The 23510-nt window shown below is 39.5% G+C and overlaps 2 protein-coding genes across 8 annotated transcripts in view; one reads left to right on the top strand and one right to left on the bottom strand.

Moving 5' to 3' along the window:
* Positions 1–178: 178 nt before the first annotated feature.
* On the top strand, positions 179–23063 carry TECTB (tectorin beta). 7 transcript variants are annotated; one of them, XM_084846218.1, is made up of 11 exons: positions 179–296; positions 2234–2422; positions 3955–4145; positions 7791–7933; positions 8010–8109; positions 10147–10250; positions 10336–10419; positions 10945–11107; positions 12648–12717; positions 14903–14935; positions 20512–23062. In XM_084846218.1, exons 2-11 carry the CDS (start codon positions 2347–2349, stop codon positions 20562–20564), a joined length of 1017 nt encoding a protein of 338 aa, XP_084702344.1. In that variant the 5' UTR covers positions 179–296; positions 2234–2346; the 3' UTR covers positions 20565–23062. The 7 variants fall into 7 exon arrangements, with proteins under 7 accessions (XP_084702344.1, XP_084702348.1, XP_084702349.1 ...); XM_084846222.1 differs by lacking the exon at positions 20512–23062 and adding an exon at positions 18310–20203 and having other exon boundaries at positions 195–296; positions 8037–8109; XM_084846223.1 differs by having other exon boundaries at positions 219–296; positions 8037–8109.
* The window catches only part of LOC146351023 (guanylate cyclase 2G-like), an 82290-nt gene continuing 79001 nt past the window's right edge, over positions 20222–23510 (bottom strand). The window contains exon 22 of the mRNA XM_084845668.1: positions 20222–21959. Coding sequence (XP_084701794.1) covers positions 21936–21959 — 24 coding nt within the window. The 3' untranslated portion in view covers positions 20222–21935. The remainder of the gene's footprint in view (positions 21960–23510) is intronic.

Genomic DNA, 23510 nt, shown 5'->3' with positions numbered 1-23510 from the left:
GCTAGAAATAATAACTAGTGTGACATTATTAGAACATCGTAAGATATTTTGTTGCTATGCTTGTCGGTGAGAACATAGCTATGAAGAGCTACCCATTATTTTGTTGCTCTGGTCTAGAACATTAATTATCGTGCAAAAATGCCACAATATTATTTTCACCCTGTACACATTGGCTGCCATCTTGTAACAAATGAACAGCAAATGATAACACCACTCTCTGAGTAGCAGCAGAGAGAACAAGGAGAAATTGAAAAGCTATTTCTCAAAAAGCTTTTTGAGGCTAGGTTCACAAGAAGGTATTTATTCACTTTTTGTAGAGATCTTTATAGATACTCCCATAGTTAAGGTTTTGCAGTCTGGTGAATCTAAAGGGGGTTCTCTTGGGGAGTGCAATTAGCATTTGCAGTACAATTTGCTATTTAATGAATGCTCTTTTTTATTTGCAGTTACTCAGAGAAATACAAGCCTCCCCTGGGTCCTCACCCTTTATTGATACAGATATCAAATGTTGTTTCACCTAAGTACATTTTGTGGGGTTCTTGTTTCTTATGCAAATAAAAACATCTCCAGACAACTCTGCACTGTAGCAGAAATTGTATTGTGGATCACTCTGCTTAGTAGCATTCACTTAAGAGGGATATCATGTATCTAAAGCCTACTTACTTAATGAGACTTGGGGAATTTTGTTTCTTTTCACAATCATAAAATTATCACTTAACATGGGTTATAATCTCAAAGAAATATTATTTGTTACTTTGAATTTAAATATACCCAGTCAGGTTTCCTTCGTGGAGAGATTTTAAGTCTCCCATAAAAAGAAAAATGGTTAGATTTCCTGGAAAGATTAGGGGGATGTCAGACTTCATTTATGTTTATAGACCTTATGCTTGCAGAAATACACCTGAAATTTGGCCAGCTGATTCACAAGTCTGAAAAGAGTTCACATTTTAATGCTGTTCAGAAAATGCCATAGATTTGGGTCACACATACTCTAAGACCCTCTTAATAAAGCGACGAAAGAACATCTGTGGCAGCTGCAAAAATCAGAATTCTGGTAAAATGTTATGTGGAATATGATGCACATTTTTTAATAAAAATTGTGTGCATCTTTCAACTTTAGAAAACTAAAGCTAAAGTCATGAACTGAAAACTAAAACTATATGCTCATAGTAGAAAAGGGAACCATCCAACCTGTTATACACCCAGCCCCCTTTCCCCACAAGGGATAATTAAGGCTGAATACGCAGAAGCTCCTTTTACAAGATGGCCTATATAAAGCAACAATAATAGCAGCTGGTACTATTTGAAAAGACATCTTGGGAAAGCAGATACACACTTTTTCATTTTGAACAGGGAGAATGAACACCTTGATCTGCAACCTTGTTCCTGTGCTGTACGTATGATGCTCTTTAAACATCTTCCTGAACGTGGATATATTCTTTAAATAGGAATGTATTACCAATGAAATATGTGTATGGAATAAAAAAAATATAGATTGAGAACCTTGGATGCATAGATGGCTCATGATGCTAAAATATACAATGATAATGCTAAAATGACACTCACTATGTAATGAGTGATTTGTATAAGATCACTGATCTAAAACTTCTCATATGAAATTAATAGCACTATAAATAATATCTTATAAGTGGTTCTATAACAGGTGACCTCATGATTCATGTATAGAAATACTAAAGCTGTTGAGTAATTACTTTTTGATTCGAATTTTTATTTGGAAGATTAATAATCAAACTAGTGTAAAAGGACATATGGATACAAGTGTTGTTGTTTTTTAAACACCATCTAATTATCTATAGAAATTGCAATTCGATTCAATGAATGTACGAAATATTTTTATAATTCTGAATTTCTTCTTCCTTCCAACCAGATCTTTTCCCTTTCCATACAGTTTCCACTTTTCAAACTCCCTTCTAATCCCACTTTCCCCCCTAGCTCTTGCATTTCTCCTCCTTCAGCAGCACCTCTTTTACCTCATTTACTTCTTTTTAATAAATAAATAAATCTACAAGGGTGTTTTTAAAGAAAAAAGTAAATATTTTTATTTCATTTGTCATGATACAGATCTGTTTTTAGACAGAGGATTTTAAAAGCTAAATTTAAAAAAATTGAATAGATTCTATTTTGTATTTGGAATTATATTAACAATTACACTTAACAACACTTCATTATGAGTGGAAGATTTCATATTTCACATTCTGCTGGCAATTTACAGGCATTTTAAACAGGTTTGATGCAAATAAGCCAGTGAATCCTTCTCAAGATTTGGCAGCTTTTGGGAGAAAAACAAGTTCTATTTCCATTAGTATTTATATTTCCTTGGGAGAAATGATGATGGTTGCTTTTCTTCTGTGGGTCATCTTGGCTCGAGGCATTGCAGCCCCTTGCAGTCCAAATAAAGCAGGTAAAATAACTTCATTTTCGTAATCCACTTATATTTTCAATAAATATGAGCTTGCAATAAAATAACCTTCAAAGTACCTGAATGTATTTAGCAAGAAAGCATAGGTCTTGAACAGAAATATTCACCACAGCCTGTTTATGAAAATATGCATGTGGAATCTTAACTATAGAAAATAACAATTTTTCCCTAGACAACCAGAGGTAATGAAAAATATAAATTAACATCACTTCATAGAGGACATGAACTACTTCAAATTTAATTTAAGTTCTGTTATTTTCACATTCTTAATTCTTTCCCACCAAAATCAGTTAGACTCCACACACACACGCACGCACGTACACACACACACTTAACTTTCAACGGACCCAGTCTATGGTTTGCCAGTCTATGGTTTGCCAGTCTATGGTTTGCCAGTGGTGGTGGATGATGATGATGACGATGCACCTCATGCATGGAGGGTCTGGTTAGTTTTTTCCTTCTCAGCATCACTGTGAAGCAGGCCCTATTATTCCATATTTTACATGATGGAATTAAGACTGAGAAACAGTGCATCCAAGTAATCAGTAATCCAAGGCCAACCAGCGAGATCAAGATTAAACAAACGCAACAGTGACCTTTGTGATACCTTTAAAAAATGTAGCATGGGCTTCTATAGGCAAGAAGAGACTGGATCATCTAATGCATATGGAAATGGACAACTTAGGTCTCCCTGATCCAAATCATCTACTCTCTGCATATTGACTCTTGTAGTATGACTAAGGTAGATTGTGATTAGGTCATAGTTCCTTCAGATTTTTCCACTGGCTTTGTTCACCTCATCATTGCACAGGAGCTCAAATCACTTAGGGCACAATCCTAAGTAGATAGGTGGCCACCTCCGACCTTGGAGGCGACCGCCTATCCAAAACAAGGCAGGAGAGGCGCAGGGGGATCATTCCCTCTGTGCCTCTCCTGCCTTGCTGTTTTTCTCTAGACAGCCATTTTTGGCTGTCTAGCAGTGGGGGGGGGGTGGCCAAGAGAGGAAGCTGCTGTATGACACATAGGATGTGTCGTACGCACAGCTCCCCTCTCCCCACCCCAGAACACCCCAACCCCGCCCCTTTTCAGTCGCTCCACGCTTGTCTTCCAACCATGGAGGCAGCATGGACAAGGGGGCAGGTCAGATTTCCAGGAACCGACCTCGGAGTGTGGGATCCGAGGTCGGTTCCCGGAATAGAGCATATCCTATGGCCCACTAGACAGTATCTAGCGGCCATAGGATTACTCTCTCCATCTAAGGGATATGTTCGAATAATTGAATCTAAGGGCTTTCATGAAAGGTGGATTAATGTGTCAGCTTTGACCTTGTTGGGATTTTTTTTCTCCAATGGAAATATAATTATGGGAAATACTGGGGTTGAATATTCAGGGTGGCACCCATGGGTGCTGTGACTTGTGCAAACAGCCCCAATGATAATGGAAGAATGTGCTGTTCTTCTTCACATAACCATAACTATGCTCTAGCTGTGCTTTTTTATTTCTTTTACATTCAGATGTAATTTTGGTGTATTGTTATCCTAAAACCATAATTACAAAAATCCCTGAATGCCCTTATGGATGGGAAGTTAATCAGTTGGCTCTTGGAGGGATTTGCTACAATGGTGTCCACGATTCAGGATATTACCAGTTTACAATCCCAGATTTGTCACCAAAAAATAAATCATACTGTGGAACTCAATCAGATGTAAGTAGACAGAAGATAAACATTTCCTTCCTTATATGTTATGGTTGCTATGTATAATATATGTGTGAACCAAAGCCCTTTGATATATTTCATAAGGTTGCATCACACTTTTTACATTATAATGTGAAAAACACTGGATTCACCATTTTTAGAACCTTGTACCTTTTCAATATTATTTCATTAGCATTTACGTTAGAAGTCAAATATACATTGCTGTAAAATTTGAGCCCCATTCAGACCTGCACCTAACCCTAGGAGTGCTTCCGTAACATAGGTAGGCTTGTTGCAGCTAACTTCAGGAACATTTTTTCCTGGCACAGCCAGACTTTCAGCTAAGTGCAGGAGCACCCTAGTGAGGGTCCATCTCCTTCTGGGTTAAGGAGCACTTGCCTCCAAGAACTAGCATTTGCTTCCAAAACCTGCCACCCGCAGCAAGCTCCCTTACCTCAGTTCCAAGAACACTTCTTGCACTCAAAGCTAGTTCATAGCATATACAGAACTAATCACTCTGTACTTACAGTGAGCACGTATATATTGTAACAAACAGCACTCCTATAAAATACAATATATTTTTGTCAGCCTTACATGCTACGTGCATACTTCATCACAAAAAGGTTGGATCCAGATTTACGCTGGATCAGCTGCACTAATAGAAGTGGACTTCCCCACCCCCTCCTTCCCACACAAGCCCCCCCAGCCCCCTGAAAATATTCCACAGAGAGTCAAGAGATCCTGCTGAATGGAGTGAGCTATGGCTTGGTGGGAGAGAAGCCCCCCAGATTTGGTGGGAAGACCTTCTACAAGCAGAGCTCTTCCTTTCATGTAACACCAATCCTGGGTCCAATCTACATGGAAATGGAATGAGAAGCGCTTTCTGGTTATATCTGGATTTTCATGAGATTGTTTTGGTCCATCAGGGGCACATGAAGCAAGAAAGGTGGAGTATACCCTGCCTAAAAACCTGCTTTCCCTTTCATGCATCACAGAGCATTTGAAATGCCCATACTTCAGAGTTGGGTGGGCAGAGTAGAACTGAACATCATCAGCTCTGTAGGTGCTGCTCAATGAATGGGAGAGGCTTGTTCCCCACCCCTCTCCACGTTCCCCAGCTCAGGGAAGTTTACTGGAAGCGCTGAATTAAGGTCCTGTAGTTTCCCCCACACCTCCCCCCTCTCATCCACTATTTGGATATTGTGTATGGAAAAAGCAGGCTACATAATTTGAATGGATGAAGCAGCTACTGTGCTATTGTGAATTATTGAAACAGCACTACTGCACTATGATGAATGGGAAATACAGGCTGCATACTGTCAATGAGTAAAGTGGCTACTACGCTAGGCTACATATTGTGAATGGGAAAATAGAACTACTGTGATATAGTGAAAGGATGAAACAGCACGAAGTAGTGCTAAGTGGAATGAAAGCCTGTGCCCCAAAGCACCCTATTGTGAATGGGAAAAATAGGCTAGATGTTGTGAATGGGAAAGCAAAGCAGCCCTACTGCAAATGGGGAAAAAGAGGGAATGGGCAGCCCCACCCCTTGCCCATGTTACAGCCAAGTCACAGCCAGGTCACAAAGGCTTGCCCAGGATTTAGTGTGGGGGGATGGGGCACACTGCAGCAGAAGCACATGGGAGCCGCATTTGAGGATAAAAGTCACACTAAAAAGACTTTCTGAAAATGCGCCTTTTCCAGTGGGAAGCTGCAGGGTTACTGCAGATTGGTGGCAGTGTCATCTGTTGCAAACGTCCCTGATGTATTCTCACTCTGCACTAAATTGGCCATGTAGTTTGGGCCTGGGATGCAACCCTATGCTTGCAAAAGGGGGAACCTACACCCATACAACTGTACGCACTTAGGCATTCCACTCTATTGAAACGCATACATGATCGGTAGCTCCACTTGTGTGGAATGCTTACATGTGTAAATAAAAGTCGGCACCACTTTGCAGGGATTTTGCTGAATGAGTGTATGTCAAGAGAATGGGACCAACAGTGCAGTCCTGCTACTCCTTCTTAACACATATCTTGTATATTTGGAGAAGACTTAGACAGGTTTTTGGATGTACTTTCATATTTTATACATCTCTCCATCTAGACAGCTGATAAGTACTGAGAATTAAAAAATAATAACCTAGCACTCTTCGCAACTATTTTACTGTTGCTGAGGGAGTTTAGATTACAGTGGTGATATTTAATACCACTAATTTATGTGAGATTTAATACCACTAATTTAGCCCCTGCTAAATCTGGAAAGTTTTATTTTGCAAATTGTGCCAAGTTTTGTCATATCATACTAATTGATTCTTGCACAAATATTAATTTACTTCCACTGTACAATTTACTTCCACACAATAATTAAGTTGTGTTTAGAAGGCTGAAACACAAAAAATATCCATGAAAGATGCGGTTTTGTTTTGCAGGTAAGATAAGAATGCTTGCCCCATGTCCAACTGTTAAAATGTATCTGACATGGTAGAACAGAAAGCTCAAGAGTTTTGATATAACTATTGGCTACATTAGTATAATATAGGCCATAACCTAATTGTTCTCAAATGTTTTTAGGACTATCAAAGAGTAGCATTTTACCTTGTTAGTGGTAATCTGTTTGTTGATTTGAGTACAATATTTTGCAACCACTATTTACCCAATGTGTATATGGTTCTGATGTTTTTAACTTACTTTATTGCAGTACTGAGATGAAACTTGCATTCAGCCTAACTGCATAACAATTGTTACATTTTTCAGATCTTTTTTTCCTTTAGAAAGGTCATTTAATAATGTATATGGAAGCATCAGAGGTCTCAGGGTTGGAATCATTGCCAGTGGCAACCCGCCAATGGTCACACCCCAGCGAGGCCCAGCTATCCACTGTGAGAGCCCCGTTGTCCTGCTGTTCCACCTCTTTGTTGATACTGCCTGTTCATCTGCCCCCTCTGAGCATGTGAGCAAGGAGAAGCTCTCACCTTGCTTTCTCCCCCTAGGCAGTGGTACAGATTGAGTTCAGAGGGAAAGGACAACTCATTGGGAAACAGGGATAGTAGTGAGCAGGAGAGGGACCATGTGGAAGCGGCCTGTTGAAAACATCCGGCCCAATGGCCCCCCAAACCTGAAGCTAGCATTGAGTGGACTCTTGAGGCTGGTTTGCTCAGCCAGAGATCCTCTTTGCATGTTGAGGAGCAAGCACAGACATTCCTTGCACCATACACCTAAGATAACATGTGAGGTCGACATTCCATGCAGAGGCCCACATATGTTGTTGCCTATTTACAGCAGTTCTTTCCCCTTAGGGATGTAGTAGAAGGTGGCACATGCCTATTGCTCCACCATTCATAAACCAGGTAAGTGTGTGAACCAGCCCAGAAATATAACATCTTGAGCAAAAAGAAAGGGGGGGGGTGAGAGACTTGTTGCACCTTAAGGACTAACTCATTTATTGGACATGAACTTTTGTATGCAAAAGTCTAGTTCATTAGATGGATCAGGTTGTGCTTCTCTCTTGGTCCTTCCTATGGTAATATGTAAAGACGTGTCTACGCTTTCAGAAATTCGAGAAATTTAGAACTGAACTATTGATGTGAACATTTAAAACTAAAATTGTATTTGCGATGTAGACATTTACCTCTTTGTCTTTCTGCTGTTGCAGTTTAAAAGCCCCATCTATCATTTCTATAACTCCATCATCTCAAATGACACCTCTGTGATTGTCAAGAGCCAGCCCGTGAACTACTCATTTACATGCACATATCATGCAAACTATCTGGTGAACCATGCTGCCTTTGACCAAAGGTAACTCTGCCTCAATCCATTGGGACTTCATCTTCTAGCATATGCCTCACTCTACTTTCAATAGTGTATGATTCAGTCATGTGGCATTTTCTGCCTCTTTTAGAGTGGCAACAGTCCATGTGAAGAATGGCAGCTCCGGTTCATTTGAAAGCCAGTTGTCCCTCAACTTCTATTCCGTAAGTACTGCATGTGCACAGATTTCCTCTGTAGATTTCTCAGTGGTATGACAGCAAAGAGAAGAAGGCATTTGATTACATCTTGAAAATGTGTAGATTCATAGGTAGCTGCTTTTGTTTCACCAAAAGTACATGGAATTTAGACATTTAGACATTCTGCTAAAGATATTACTCTTCAGTCTATGATAGGCTACAGAAATGAGTGTGTCCTCACTAAGTTTCTCAGGTTTCTAATAGGTGCACAAGGGCTGATGTACATGATGTTCATCACTTAATAACTTATCATTGATATCTCTCAGCCAATATTCTAAACTGTTTTCAACTCAAAGAACTGAGATGGGTCGAGAGTTGCATGAGCACAGTTCTGCTTATGGCATGGGGAGCTCTTGGGCCTTGGCTCCTCCTTTCCCCTCCAGTCCCCTGCCAACTTGAAAATCTGCCCCAAATGGTTTAGGGACCCTCCAGAATAGTATGGGAGGTTCCATGGGGGACATCAGGGAGAATTGGTGAAAATCACCTCTTCCCCACTTCAGTTCATGGAAGCCTCTGCTGGATCCAAGCCCCTTACACAAATGGAAGGATTCCTTCCATCACAGAAGGTCCCTGCCCATTGTGCTTGTGGTATTGTGCAGTGAGGCTCTGTACAATTCATTGTGTGACAGCAGTTCCACTCATATAAGTCATCATTTGATGATGGGCATGTATGTATGAACTCATCTATAGAATCTGCACTTTAAGCTCGATCCGCAATTTGGGGCATGGCAGCAGCCATGTAGATTTTAAGAGTTTTCTCTTATGGGACCCTTGGCTCACATTATGAGCATCCACCTTGCAGTGCAACAACTATTTCTGTAAATAACTGCAATATTATACACTGGTCTACCACAGTACAGTTACTCCATTGATTTGAATTACATTAATTCAACATTAGCAGCAGTGCAAGTGAAAATGAATCCAGCACTGAGACCCTTCTCTTCTTCTCTGACAGTTTAACTGAAGTGATCTTTGTTACTGTATAGCAACAAAGTTATGCTATACAAATAGCAATGTGCCATGCAAAGCACATCTTCTTTATATATTTTACATCTTCTTTATATATTTGAATTTTTACATCTTCTTTTTTTTTACATCTTCTTTATATATTTGAATTTTTAAAGTGTGATACAACCACGACAACACACTTCAACATTCTGCATTAGTGTAAGAAGCCATTAAAAACTCCCCAAAGCCAGAAACAAAGGGCAAGGTGTATTTTTTCTTTTAGGTCTCACTACGCATAGAGTACCTTTCATTCCTCCTGAAATTTACCTAGTTGTCCTCTGAATGTGGAAGACACTTAATGTTCTCTTGGGATCTTGATTCTGCTTTGTATTTAGTTTCTAATGTTTGTTCCATAGCAGAAGGCTTTTAACGGAAAGTTCTAACCCCCTGCCCCTTTCAGGATTTGGTATGTGTGAGCATACATAGCTTGAACAGAAATCAACCCCAAATCTCTTTTCCCACCCCATCAAATTCCACACAGAGAATGGCCTAGATTTTACCATGAATAACTGAAGAGGCCAGATGTCAAGATACTCTAACAAGATTCTCTCCAGGGGCCCAGGTGACTGATATTTTCCCATGACCCCACAGTAATAGAATGTCACTGAAACTACACTGCATTGGTGTTTATATTCCTTGTTTCAACACATCCCAAGCAAATGACTATTAGTGAACTGTTTATAAAACTTACGTAACCTGTCTGTAGTTTGGGGATGAATAGTGTTGAACATATAAATTTCATCAGATAGAATGGATTAATTATTTATGACCGGTGCTGGCCCTGCCATTAGGGAGAGTGAGGTGGCCACCTCAGGGAGTTGATTCTGACTATCATGAAAGGGAATGAAAGTTATTTAATTCAGTTTTATCTTGTACTATGTACCTTGACTGGGAGTGGGGGCACTATTTGTTGCTCTGCCTCAGGCAGCAAAATGTCTTGGGCCAAGCCTCTGCCCATGTTACATTATTAACACATTGCACCACTTTCTGTCTTAGAATGCCAAGTTTTCAAGCAAGAAGGAAGCCCCCTTCATAGTTGAAACTTCAGAAATTGGTTCAGATGTATTTGCTGGAGTAGAAGCAAAGGGCTTAAGTAACAGGTACAGCATTTTCATCAATCAACTCCAGTGTGAAATTGTCTCAGAAAACATCACTCTTCATCACTGTTCTATCTGTCTCCCCCAGATTTAAAGTAGTGTTGACCAATTGCTGGGCAACCCCCTCATCAGAATATTTCTATCAAATTCAGTGGCCTCTGATAACTAAGGGGTAGGTAATTTTGTGTGTCTGAGCATTATTCACATGAGATGGAACCCCACCAGGCAAGCATATCTTAAGATGTACAGGCTATCTTGAAGTTAATTGTAGCATCTTTTTGGCTGACTGTATTGTCACCTGAAGTGTTGTTCTATTAATGTGAGATTACTAGTGACCCTAATGCAATATTTGCATGTGTGACTGGTTATGAGTGTGCTGTGGTTTGAGAAAGTGTTGATCCAACATTGCATGACAGATGTCTCAGTTACTTGTGGTTTTCTAGACTCTGCAACATTACTAGTGATCTTAATCAGCCAGACAGGCATAGTAGAATATTTCATACACTCAGTTTTGTCCAGTCACTGTCTCTCATCACAAAACTAAATCTGACATTCAGATATACTGTGTGTATCATCAGTCCCCTATTGTGTCCCTTTAATAGCCAGAATGAGAGCAATTGTGGTATTAGAGACAGCAAAAAAGGGAATGCCTTGTGCTTCTTCTCGTTCTAATATTTCCACTTATTGTGTGGCCCAGGTGCGCAACAGATGATTCCATCTTGGTACATGAAAATGGGAAAGACAGCCGAGCCACCTTCCAGTTTAATGCGTTTCGGTTCCGGAATATTCCCAAGCTATCCAAGGTGTGGCTGCACTGTGAGACGCATGTCTGTGACAGTGAGAAGTTCTCCTGCCCTGTGGTAAGTTCTTTGTGTAGCAATAAACAATGAAGCCTTGACTGCAAAAAAATGGATCCATATTCCTGAGGGCCCATTAAAGTGTAGCTATGGAGGTTTGATTCAGCCTTTCAATACTACATAGTTTTCTTTAAAGGCATTTCTCTTTTTGTGATATGACTTATACCAAAAGGTAGCTTAAGCCTTTAGGGGATTGGATGGACTGAAAGACTTGGACTGGTATATGCGGGCGCGGGGTGCCATGGTTCCAATCCCAGCTCAGTCTTAAATCTCCTTGGGCCAGTCATTCTTTCTCTCTCTCAGCCTAACCCATTTCTCAGGATTATTGTGAAGATAACATGGAGTTAAAACGTATGCTGCCCTGATCTCTTAGAGCAGGGATGATGAACATGTAGCCCTCCAGATGTTGGACCACAGCCCCCATCAGCCCTAGCCAGCACAGCCAATGGTGAGGGATGATGGGAGTGGCAGTCCAATAACATCTGTAAGGCCACACTTTCCCCATCCCTGTCTTAGAAGAAGGGTCAGGATACAAACAAATGGAAAATAGAAAACTATGGTTGTTCTCACTAGGGGGAGCTAGAACAATGTATGCAACTATCTACGTACATAAACATCAGTCACAGGTGTCTAAATCTGATATGTTGAAAGCAAGTTACATATTTGGCATCAATTATTTTCCTTGATTCTGAATGATATATGACCCCTGGTAACATGTATCATGTCCTTTATAAACTGTGCTGAATTGCTTACGATTTGTCTTAATGCCAACTTGAGTGGAGCAACCATCAAAAATCCAAATCTTGTCTTCTTGCTGACACTGCTGACTGGGCTGCGGACTAACCTGTTGGAGAAACGATAGGTGGAGGCATCTTGCTGCATCAGAAGCATGGAAGAATTTTGAGCTGGAAACTTGCACAGCATTAAACCATATAACAATGGAAACTGGATCCTTTCTTCTACCACAATACATAAACCTTACAGAAAGGGATCCTCTGATGTTCCTTTAAGCACCATACATCCCTTGGTTCTTCGCCATGTCAACTACCTGCTTTGAGGTGGAATTATACCTCCCTTGCCCCCAGAACCATGTGTTTAAACTCAGCTTTGAAGAGGTAACCCTTGCTCTTCTGCTACAAAACTGAAATGAAATGTGACAAGACTATAGCTCTGGATACACCCTTAGCATTGTTGTGGCTCTTGCTTTCATCTCCAAGAAATTGTGATTTAGGCTGCAATCTCTGCATAATTACCTAGAAGTAAGTTTCAATGAACATAGTCCATTGTCTAACTAAATACACCTAGGATCAGATTGTTAGGATCTTATTTTTCCTCCACTCAATAGTTGTTCTCAGACTCATAGGGATTCTATGAAGCTGAGAAAGTTTGATCTGTGAGAGTTTCCACTTGTAGTAGGGTAGCCCTATAGGAAAAAAAAATGTGCCTTTGTTCAGTATGTGTTTCAGTTCTATGGCAAGGGACAATGTGCACCTTTGGGCTTAATGTTATTTATCAAGCAAATTATTTTCATTGCTACTTCAAGGCATGTGCAAAACGGAGACAACGTATGGAGCAAAGAGGTGGTGTTTTAATGGCCGAACTCACTGTGAAGAGTAAGTGTGTAACATTTCTATTTAGGATTAGGGTGTTCCATTGCAAAACAGTTTGCTCTTCATGGAAGAAGGAAAGGAGATGCCACCATATTAATACCTCTTTGATGACAAGGTAGAATAATTAATTTGCCTGTTCTATAGGGATTCTGCAATAATCTACCAGGCTTGATTTCTGACATATGTTGTTATCCACTGATGTGAACAAGTATTTCAGATCCTCCTAATGTCTGGTTTTATCTAGCACTGAGGGAGAACTTCAGATGGAAGAATCAGAATGTCAACCCCATTTTGAGTTGGGCCCAGACACCATTGAGTTTGAATCCTGCTCGCAATGAGGTTTCCCCTTTCCCCGGCTGCTAGCCAGGCCTCCTTAACAATTCCACCTTCCCAAGCAAAACTTATTGATTTTGTGAAAGGGTAAGCACTGATGGGGAGGACTCACTTGACATGGGAGGGGGCTTGTGGGGCCTGCTCTTAGGTGGAAATGATGCTTCTGAGCATGCTCAGGTAGTCCCCCCCCCCCCGCCTAGCATTATGGACTTTTTCTGCCTCTTGGATTGAATCAAGAGGCAGAGGAAACTGCACTCCCTTGCTCCCCAACAGGAAATTATACTCCCTTGCTCCCCAACAAGGAAACATGGGATTTGTAGCTTTATTTGCCTCCAGATTCAGTTCAGAAGGTAAAACAGCTCCAAATTCAGTTAAGGCATTTGGCCTAAGGAACACTATGGGCACAAAAAAGGTGCATGAAATCAGCAATTCTCTATCTAGTTCTAAAGTAGCAAAACAATATGGAATATGCAGTCCAGTGGGATTAGAAACCATGAACACTGGTATTTCAATACCCGTGCCAAAGCCTCCCTGCTGTGGCTCAAGACTATACGTTCTCCAGATTGTGCCACACATGTAGCAGGACACACGTTGGATATATTGTTTTGCTACTGGCCAGTGTTCTAATGTTCCTAGAAAGTCCTGAGGTTTGACCCTGTTAAAGTTCAGTTTATATTTGATTAAGGTAGAAACTGGAGAATGCATTCATAGGATAGAGGTCCTCTTAGGAATCTATAACACTTACAGATTCAGCTGGACAGCCACTTGTCAGGGATGCTCTGACTTGGACTCCTGCATTTAGCAGGGGGTTGGACTCAATGGCCTTGTAGGCCCCTTCCAACCCTACTATTCTATGATTCTATGAGATGGACTCCAGGATACTCTGAGGGATACTGCAAAAGATGATGGAGGCAGCTCTGTCAAGGCCCTCGTTGCAAAGTCAAATAGCTAGTTGATGAGAGCAACTGACAAAGTAGAATGGCTTCCTGGGGGAGGTGAAGCTATGAACATTTAGATGGCTTTTAGAAGGAGCTACAACTATTTCTTATTCAAAAAAGGCATTTGGGAGTTGAGGTCAGTTGAGCTGGGTACTTAATTTCTGGTTATTTGGATATTTTACATGTTTGCAATTTTGTCTTCATTGATTCTATTAACTAGTAGGTGTTGGTGATTTTAATGATAGCAGTAAGCTGCTTCAAATATATACTGTTTTGAATAAAATAAATAATAAAATTAAGGATGCAATCCTATTGGGATAGATGGTCATCTCCAACTTCCTCTGAAGTCGGAGGCAACCGCCTATTCAATGCAAGGTGGCTGAAACACGGAGGAGAGGATTCCTTCCACACTCTAGCTGCCCTGCAGTTTGCCTTAGATACCCAATTTTGGGAATCTAAGCATGGCTTCAGGGAGGGGCTGGAACAGGGCTAGAGACTGCACAGAGAGCTGTCTAAAACAGCTTCTGCAGTCTCTTCTCCTCCCTGCCCCCAGAAATGCCCTCTCCTTTTGGCCCTCTCTGCACTCCGTGTTACAAGCACGGCCAGGTGCGGAGGGGCAGCTGCCGCAGTCCTCTCCACCTCGGCTATGAGGGGAAGGGGGTGGGGAGCACAGTTTCCTGGCTATGAGCTCATAGCACTGTCTACGAGCTCAGAGCTGGGAAACTGAAAAATCTTATCTCCCCCAGACACTATCTAGGGGACATAGGATTGCTCTTAAGCCATTCCACTTTTCTGAATGGGCCATGTATTTCATATATTTTAGAATGTTCTTTGTGGCCCTGTATCAGTAATCTCACTTTCATTTTTTTCTTAGCTTAAAATATCTGTTCTGAATATTTCTTTCTTATTTCACACAGATAGAGGGTTATCCAAGAACTACAACCTTTCAGGTAAAAATTTAAAACTTTAAACATACCCAGGCTACATGTTATTCAAGTGATTTTGTCAGCATCGATGAAAATGCTACGTAGCAAATTACTTTATTATAGCCGAATGATGCCAGAATTAAAATAACTTTAAATTATGAATTTATTTTAATTACTTAAATTACTGAATTGCTTTCCTGGACAATATATTTTCCTCAGTCGCCCTATGGGGCTTGAAGAGTGCTGGCTCCAGGGTGTGGAGGGCCCTTGGGCAAGACACCCACAATGGGCCCCCTTCCCTCAGTGCGTCTACCTTCTCACCGCCATTGTCACCAGCTGCTATTGCTCCTCATCCTCTTTCTCATCATTGCTTCCAGTCGCTTGCTTGACACCTAGAGAGCCAGTGAGCAAGTAAACGGTGGCATCTACTGCTCTTCTTTCTCACTGCCACCGTTGCCTGGGTCAGAGCAAGAGGCAGGTGGCAAGCAGGTTGCAATGGTGCGCAGGAGAAGCAAGTCCAGGAGGCTCTTGTCAGTGGGTCCCTGCTGGGGTGTGGGCCTTCAGAAGCTGCCCAATATGCCTACTCTTGATGCTGGCCCTGTTGAAGAAGGTTCCACATAACAGTGTTCGTTGAATTCTTCCTACAACTGACTGTGAGAGTACTTCTACAGTAACACTTGTGAGACCTAGGGATGTCAGAGAAATCCGCAACAGATTCAAATGAGTTTGGATTTCTATGAATCTCAACGGAGGATTCAGCTTTTTCCAAGTCACACAGATTCTGTGAACTTGTGGATCTTTTTCTTTTTTTACTTTTGGGGGGGATTTGTGCTAATTCGCTTTAACAAATTCACATTAGTAGAACAAAATTCGGGTTTAAAAAAAATCCAATTCCATCAATGAGCAGATGACATAACAAAAGTTGCCTGAAAATCTGCGAAAATCAGATGGAATGGACTTAACAAAATCTGTACATCATTCAGACTCATCTCTAGTAATTGACTCCAGTCAATGGTGCAAAGTCCAGAGAACCAGGCAAAGCAAAACACAGTCTTGAGGTAAGGAGCAGCAGCAAACTGTGTTCCTTTGTCCCTCAAATTAAAGAGCAGGCCTCATCTACAACCTTTAGCCTTGTCGCATGACTTTCAAATATTCATGTTCAAGATGCACTTGCAGATCCAGCTGGTCATCTTGCTGTTCCTTCATTTGGAACAGTGATCTGAGGCAGTACACAGACCAAATCCCTGCCTGAACTCTCTCAGTTCAGGATCAGAACTTTCTGACATGTTTGCATGACCTGTTCAGGGTTGGAAGATAATCCTGTTTTTGTGCATGTGTCTGTAGGATGAACTGTATGATATTTGGTCATGATCAAAGCTGTTGTTTCCTCATTATTTCAGAGCCCTCTTAGTGTACCTAATAGCTGCGCTCCACATGGGTCAGAATTCCTGCCCTGCAATATAAGTGCAAAAATTGTGGGTGTGCTGATATCTGATGGCTGTGTTGGTACACAGGTGTTCCAAAGAAGGGGCATATATTTTTCTGGGCCAGTTCTCCCACTTCTGGGTGAACTAGGGTGACTAGCCCACTTCAACCAGAATAATAAAGAGAAATGTACCAGAAGGTACTGTTCGATCATAAACTGAATTGACTGACTGACTGACTGATTTATTTATTTATTTATTGTAAATGTACTGCCTTTCCTTGCCTATGGTAAATCAAAGTGGTTTATAATCATCAGAAGACTAATAGAATGTATTACTAATATAATACTAAATACTAATATAAAAACTGTTGCAGCAATATCATAAAATAAAATAAAACTTTGAATTTCACCTGGAATCACTACATTCCTGATTTAATTAATACAAATAACAGTTTTTTAGGCTGCAATCCTATAACAATTTACCTGGGAGTAAGCCCCATTGAACACAATGGTGTTTACTTCTGAAAAGGCATGTAGAGCATTGCACTGCTGATCTTGTGAAAAGACAGAAAAGTGCAAACGCTAGAAGGCCACTTTGCAGAAGGAACTTGCAGTAGCTAGCACCACCAGAAGCATGGTGCTTATTGGGCCCAGTGATGCGTCATCAGAAAATATTTGGCTCCTAAACATGTGTGTCCTGAAGAAAAGCATCAAGCTTCATGGCATTCTGGCACATACAGGGAAATCTGTGCAAGCAAAGACTCATTCCATTCACTTTGGAAACCCTAAAGGACACAGTTCTAAGCAGCAACAGACTGACATTGATTATTCTGTTGATTCTGGACCAAACATTTCATCTTTTTCTTTTTCATTGACCTCCAAATGTTTTGGCCCTAGCCAGCATAGTCAATAGTGAGGGATGATGGAAATTGTAGGCGAAAACATCTGGACGGCCACAAGTTGCCCACCCCTGTTCTAAATCACAAACAAAACATACTTGACATCTAAAATCTACTCTGCATTTAGAAAAATGCAAATGTTTCCAAAAGGCACAAAACTGGATTGAAAAAAATGGTGCATTACCTGCTTCAGTCCAATAGCTATCTGGGTTATCAGATGTTCTAAATGTTGTTGGATTATCCTATGCTAGGCCAAGCTGGATTCTAAAACAGGATTTCTTACACATGGAAATGAACCAACATTAATTAGAAGAACCTCATTTGGGTTATTAAGATTCTTTGTGTCAAAAAGTGTATAAATAATCAATACAGGCAGGCTCACTTGATTCTGCTCCAGAAATATTTTCAGCATGACCAGGTTTTTCATTCAGTTTCTACTGAGTTTTCTGAATATCCAGTTATGATCTTATTGGAATCTTAGGATTCTTAGGAGTTTTAGCGCCCCTGGAAGCTTTAGCAACACCAATTATATCATGATCATATTGGAAACTGATGGGCTTTGCTGGCTTTGCCCATGCCATTCATGCTCAGAGGCATCATCATGTTGGCAGGGAAGGCTCTGCAACTGCATGGCATGTCCTACCCCAGGGACTGGCAATTTGTTGACCTCCAAATGTTTTGGACCTAGCCAGCATAGCCAATAGTGAGGGATGATGGAAGTTGTAGGCCAGAACATCTGGAGGGCCACAAATTGCCCACTCCTGTTCTAAATCACAAACAAAACATACTTGACAATGGCAGAACCAGCCAGATTCCAGTATCTCTCATCTGGAGCAGTTCTCCCACAGGAGGGACTCACAAATTCCCTACAAAATTCTATATAGAAACTGAACTCAGCAGGATGTCATGATTTTATTCGGATGAAAAGATCTGATAGTAAATAATTGAAGAATCTTTAAAAAATAGCTTTGAAACCACTGTTACATATGATCTTGAACAGGCCAGAATAACAGAGACTATTCATTGAGTGAGACTACTCACTTAAATTCTTGCTATTTCTTTTTTCTTTGCAGCTATTCTTTGCCATTTATTCCTCTTGCTTGGAGTCAGTGCGGTTTTACTATAATCCTCATGGTACTCTATTGCTACAAAGAGGGGCTTATTTTATCTGTTGCCTTATTTGACATGAACAATAAACAATATGTGGCTTATATTTGTTTCTGTGAGAACTGAGAATAACAATTATTTTGTCTACCATCTGTGCACTCATCCTTTTATAAATCTCAAATCGAGGGGGGTGGGTAGCAGAAGAGGGAAGACCACTGTTACATAATAGGCAAGTGTGTGTTTCCAACTGCTAGCCTGCAGACACAGCAGAACTAAGTTTACTTCTTGTCTGCATGAAGGAGCGAAATAATTCCCAAGGTTCTGGAAGCAATAAAGCCATCCATACAACAGGAATTGGCTGCCTTAGCTCTCATAGCTTTTTGGTGGTGCTGGTCTTTCTTAAAAGTACAGCACGTAACAGTTTGGTTGACAGGTGCCTAGAACATAGTTGTTCCTAGGTTTAGTTGTCCTCTTGGTTTATATTCAAGAGGATATATTCATATACATGTTGAGGTGTTGCATTCATTTTAGGTTTATCAACATGTTAGAGTTACAACCCAAGAAAGTCCTTGAAGTGTGTCAAAGTTGAATGAAAGCTTAGGACTTTACCATCAGAGTATTCCTTAACACCAGTATTCATCTTAGAACATGTCCTTCAGACTTTATTAGACTATGGTGGATAAAGTAGAAAAATATTCTCTCATTTTCTCTTTATTGGATAGCATTGGTCATGAGATTGGCAGAGGAAGTAATTCTGTGATTTAGTACAGGTTCTTCATCACTTTCAGTCTTAATTTTTTCTACTTTGGGCTTAGTTATATGGTACACACACTTTACTTGCAGCTACATACATTTTTCAGAATATGGACAAAACAAACAAAAGCTAAACTTGATCATGCTGAAACTCTTTGATTCATGTGCTTTATCTAATTTTAATTAAACTAGATAATTTTAGTTTAATTATCTAGCTTAATTATCAATTGATAATCAATCAATATCAATTAATTATCAATTACAATTAATTATCAATTAATGAATTATCAAGTAGGTCAGCCTTCCCCAACTCACTGCATTCCTGAATATTGACCATTGTGGCTTGGGCTGATGGGAATTGATCAAAAATATGTGGAGGGTACCAGGCCATGGAAGGCTGCATTAGGAAGATCACATTTTGACATTTTTTAAAAGATACATCAAGTTCATAGAATGAACTAGCTGACAACTGTTGGAAACATAAGTACTGATACAGGAACAGTACTTATATTCTTATGAACATTAAGCATGACAGCTAAAATTTCTGTATGAGGGGGTGGGGAACAATTTCAATTAAATGACTCTTCAGCATTATGTCACTCTGATGACAGCATAATGCAATCTGATGAAAAATGGTTTCTGTTTCCTGAAATCAAGGTTTCAGCAATTCAGTGTTCAGCTCTGAAATTCTAAAAAGGACATTTAGATTCTGAAATGCTTTAAAATAGCATCATAGCTCCTGGATTTTTATAGTTTACAACATCTCCCTTGAAACAGTTGCTCTGAACAATGTATTAGACTAGCACTTTAATTGTAAATACATTTCCGTCTGATATTTAAAGTTTTTTTACTTCTTTTAATTTTTAAAAACATGTTATTGACAATAAGATTTTAACACAAAAGAGCAAATACAATTCCGAAAGTGGAGAAATCTTAATGTGATCAATTAATAATCATGCTTTCTCAATTCAATATTTCTCTTGCTTTTTTCCAATCAAATATATGATATTCAATTATAACTGTTAAACAACTTCTAAGACCTCTTCCCTTATATTCCAATAATTATTCTTTTGTCTCCAGTACTGAATAAATTTGTACCATTGATCTAAGGAGTCTTTTTTTTTTGTAAGTTGCGCCTCCCATTTTTAATAGTATGAGATCTTATGTTTTAATTCTCTGTGCCAAATATTATTTTCCCATTCCCTTAGAAATTATTTTTTTTGCTCTTTCCAGTGTTTTGCTATTGGAATTTGAGCCGAAACTAACATGTTTGCAATCATCTGCTCATTCTTAATTGTTACCAATCAATCTATCTTACCTAATAATAAAACCACTGGATCCAAAGGCAATTTATACCCTGTATGTTTTTCTATGTTCCTAATTACATTAATCAAAAAATGTTTATATATTTGCAGGCCCACCATACATGTCTGAAATCTGCAAAATCCTGACTGCATCTCCAACATAATGCATTAGGGAATTTCCACATTTTCTGCAGTCTATGAGGTGATAAATACCACAAATATATGTTCTTATAGAACTTTTCCCTCGCTGACACATCCATAAAGTGCTTTGGACCACGCACACATACATCCTTCCATTGTTTATCTGAAATATTGATGTTAAAACATTTTCCTATCTTGCCTTTATCCCTGTCTCCTGCTCTTATACTTCTGAAAGTATATTATATAATTCTGATATCAATCCCTTTTGGAAAACACAAGTAATTATTAATTTCTTAAACATAGTTAAGGGTGTATGTATATTATTGGTTCTAGACATCTTGTTTAAACAACTCCTTATTTGTAAGTACTGAAGTACTGGAACTTGAATACCTCTTTGTTCTAAGTCCAATTGTTCTCCCTTTTTGCAAAAAATCACATATTCTTTCCAATCCTTTCTGTTTCCAAAAACTATCACAATTCCTTTTAGCCCACTGAAAACGATTCAAAGAAAAAACTGACATTAAAGGAGAAATTCTGAGGGCTAATGTTGGCCTCAGTTTCAGCCACGCATGTATTACCACATCACGCACAGCATGATGTGTTGTTCAACTTCTTTCTATTTTCTATATCCAGTCTTTTAAAGGTCTTAGAGCACCCACCTGTTCTAAGTCCAGTGCTCACTCTCATAAGTAAGTACGTATCAGAGGAATTTATTTCTAAGTAACTGTTCTTAGTACCCCAAATATGCATCAAAATCCTAAGCATGTTTACATGGAAGTAAATCCCAATGTGTCCAATGAGATTTACCCCCATGTAAATGTCTGTTGGACTACAACCTTAGTTGTAAATTTCACTAGGCATGTTTACTTTAAAAAGCTAATGTGCCTTCATTGATACTGTGCACAAGATTTCACCTGCTCCTCTTGCTTACCAGCATAAATAGAATACTTTACACAACTGTATACGATGATATAATATATTTATATATAAGCTTAGAAACATAAAATATGCATGCAAGAAACACATATACTGGGGACTTTGTCATGGTTCCGTGAAGTGTGTGAAGCACATTATTCAGAAGTGGTAACAGAGAGCTAATCAAAAGAGTAGAATTTACAGTAAGAAAAAGTATCCCTAAATATCCAGGGGCACTTTTCCTTACTTTAAATTTGATTCTTGGATCTACACTTTTATAATCTAAAATTTGTCTTAAACAAATGTGGAATGAGTTAAGGGGTTGTTGTGATTTAATAAATAAAAAAATGAAAGGTGGGGGGAAACCTTTGATGTGTGTATTAGTTGATGCTTCTTGAGATTTTCACGGTGGATGTCAGATGTTACTCTGGAGCAACAATCTTCTTACAAAACACTTCTCCGCAGGACCTAAATGCATCTCACTTCCCATGCTCCATTTGAAACTGTAAAGGGAAAACTATTATTTACCAAACACCTCTGACATTGCATCACACTACTCTGGAGTAAGGCCATGCAGCCAGTTGACTATGACCACAAAACAAATCCAATTTCTCCACTGTTTAGAGATAAGTTGTATTTGGGCATAGGGCTAATTATTCTGGGAGATCCTATTTTGATGTTTCCAAATTATTATAATGCCACGGCAAAGACTCATTGACACAAATATGTACTGCAGAGGGTCAGATTCTGGATGTGAAGGTGACTTCAAATTTTTGTAAGTTGGAGAACACATGTTGAGGGTTAATCTGGACTCCAAAGGTATTATTGTTTCTGAATCTGATGGTAAGCTAACTACAGTTTAGACGGTTATCATGGAAAGATTACTTTTTTGGACGATGGTGATAGCAAAAAATATTTTAGTCTCCTGATGACACATGATCCAGGTACTGGAGGATGTTGATTTTCTGCTTCCATAGTGCTGTGACAGACACTGATTTCTCAGTTATTTAGGGTTTGCCTATTGGGCAGGATAATATACCAATAAATCATATCCTTTTAGTTAATTTTATGTTGCATGCAAGTGCCTCCAGTTTGCAACACATTCAGTAGCAGATGGAAGCTGTGCCTTTCTACAGCAATGAGACAGTGAAACTTATCATCAGAAACTGTCAATATGCCAAACGATCATCAACTCAGTGCAATTCACAGCCTTTCATAATGAACATGAACTAAAATAGCACCCTATAAAGATCTGCAAGTTATGTGCAAGCGAGCCATGAAAGATTTGAAACCCCTTAGGACTGACAGGACATATTGCAGTTGAGTCATATAGAACTATGAACATCTGTTCAATGTACTGCTTGGAAATTGAAATATCGTTTGAGACATCTGAAAAGATTTCCCTGTTGGGCACTATAATAGTCTTTAAGAGCAACTAGACACAACTTTTGGCAAACCCATAAGAGGAATACATGATGTAGAGCAATAAGCAAGTGAAGAAGTGTTTGAATAATGCTGAGCTTCTTTCATTTTAATCCATTATTTTCTGAGCTAAAAAATGATATGGGTTATTGAATTCTGAATAGTATAACTGATCCCACAATTTACCTCTATGCTTTATGTACCTTTATTTCAGATACGTCTTTGTATTGCAGATAAATTCCATGTCTCCATTCTCTAGATAAAAGTGTCTGGTCTGGGCATAGAGAAGGTGTTTACTGGTGTTTTAAAAAATTACACTGATTTTGTGACCATTAATTGAAAGTTTACTTTATCTAGGTATCAATAAGGAACTCAACATATCCAGTAAGCATTTTGTTGACACAGGAAGACCATCATAGGGCTTAATTTATTCAATTCTGCCACCTCTAGAATGGGAAAATACCAAAATGGATTTGTGTCGGGGTTGGGCGGGACAGGATTAGCAGTGAAGTTAACTCAAAGAGCATAAGGCCCAAGAAAGCCCAAGGTAAAGCATGGTGGGAATAAAGAAAAGCTTGCGTATACTGGGGGATGAAGAAGAGTAGTTATTGTGACAAGAAGAGAAATTGTAG

Source organism: Heloderma suspectum, chromosome 3, assembly GCF_057233095.1.
Source record: "Heloderma suspectum isolate Gila_16-S chromosome 3, 16-S_ref, whole genome shotgun sequence".
NCBI lineage: Eukaryota > Metazoa > Chordata > Lepidosauria > Squamata > Helodermatidae > Heloderma > Heloderma suspectum.
Note: the sequence above shows the minus strand (reverse complement) of the source record. Positions and strands in the feature narration are given on the sequence as shown.

What these genes read in the sequence shown, in the direction of transcription:
- TECTB (XM_084846218.1), top strand. Translation starts at nt 2,347, where the DNA reads ATGATGATGGTTGCTTTTCTTCTGTGGGTCATCTTGGCTCGAGGCATT. An exon ending in TTGCAGTCCAAATAAAGCAG is followed by an intron (nt 2,423 to 3,954) that starts GTAAAATAACTT and finishes TTTTACATTCAG; the next exon opens with ATGTAATTTTGGTGTATTGT. An exon ending in CATGCTGCCTTTGACCAAAG is followed by an intron (nt 7,934 to 8,009) that starts GTAACTCTGCCT and finishes TGTATGATTCAG; the next exon opens with TCATGTGGCATTTTCTGCCT.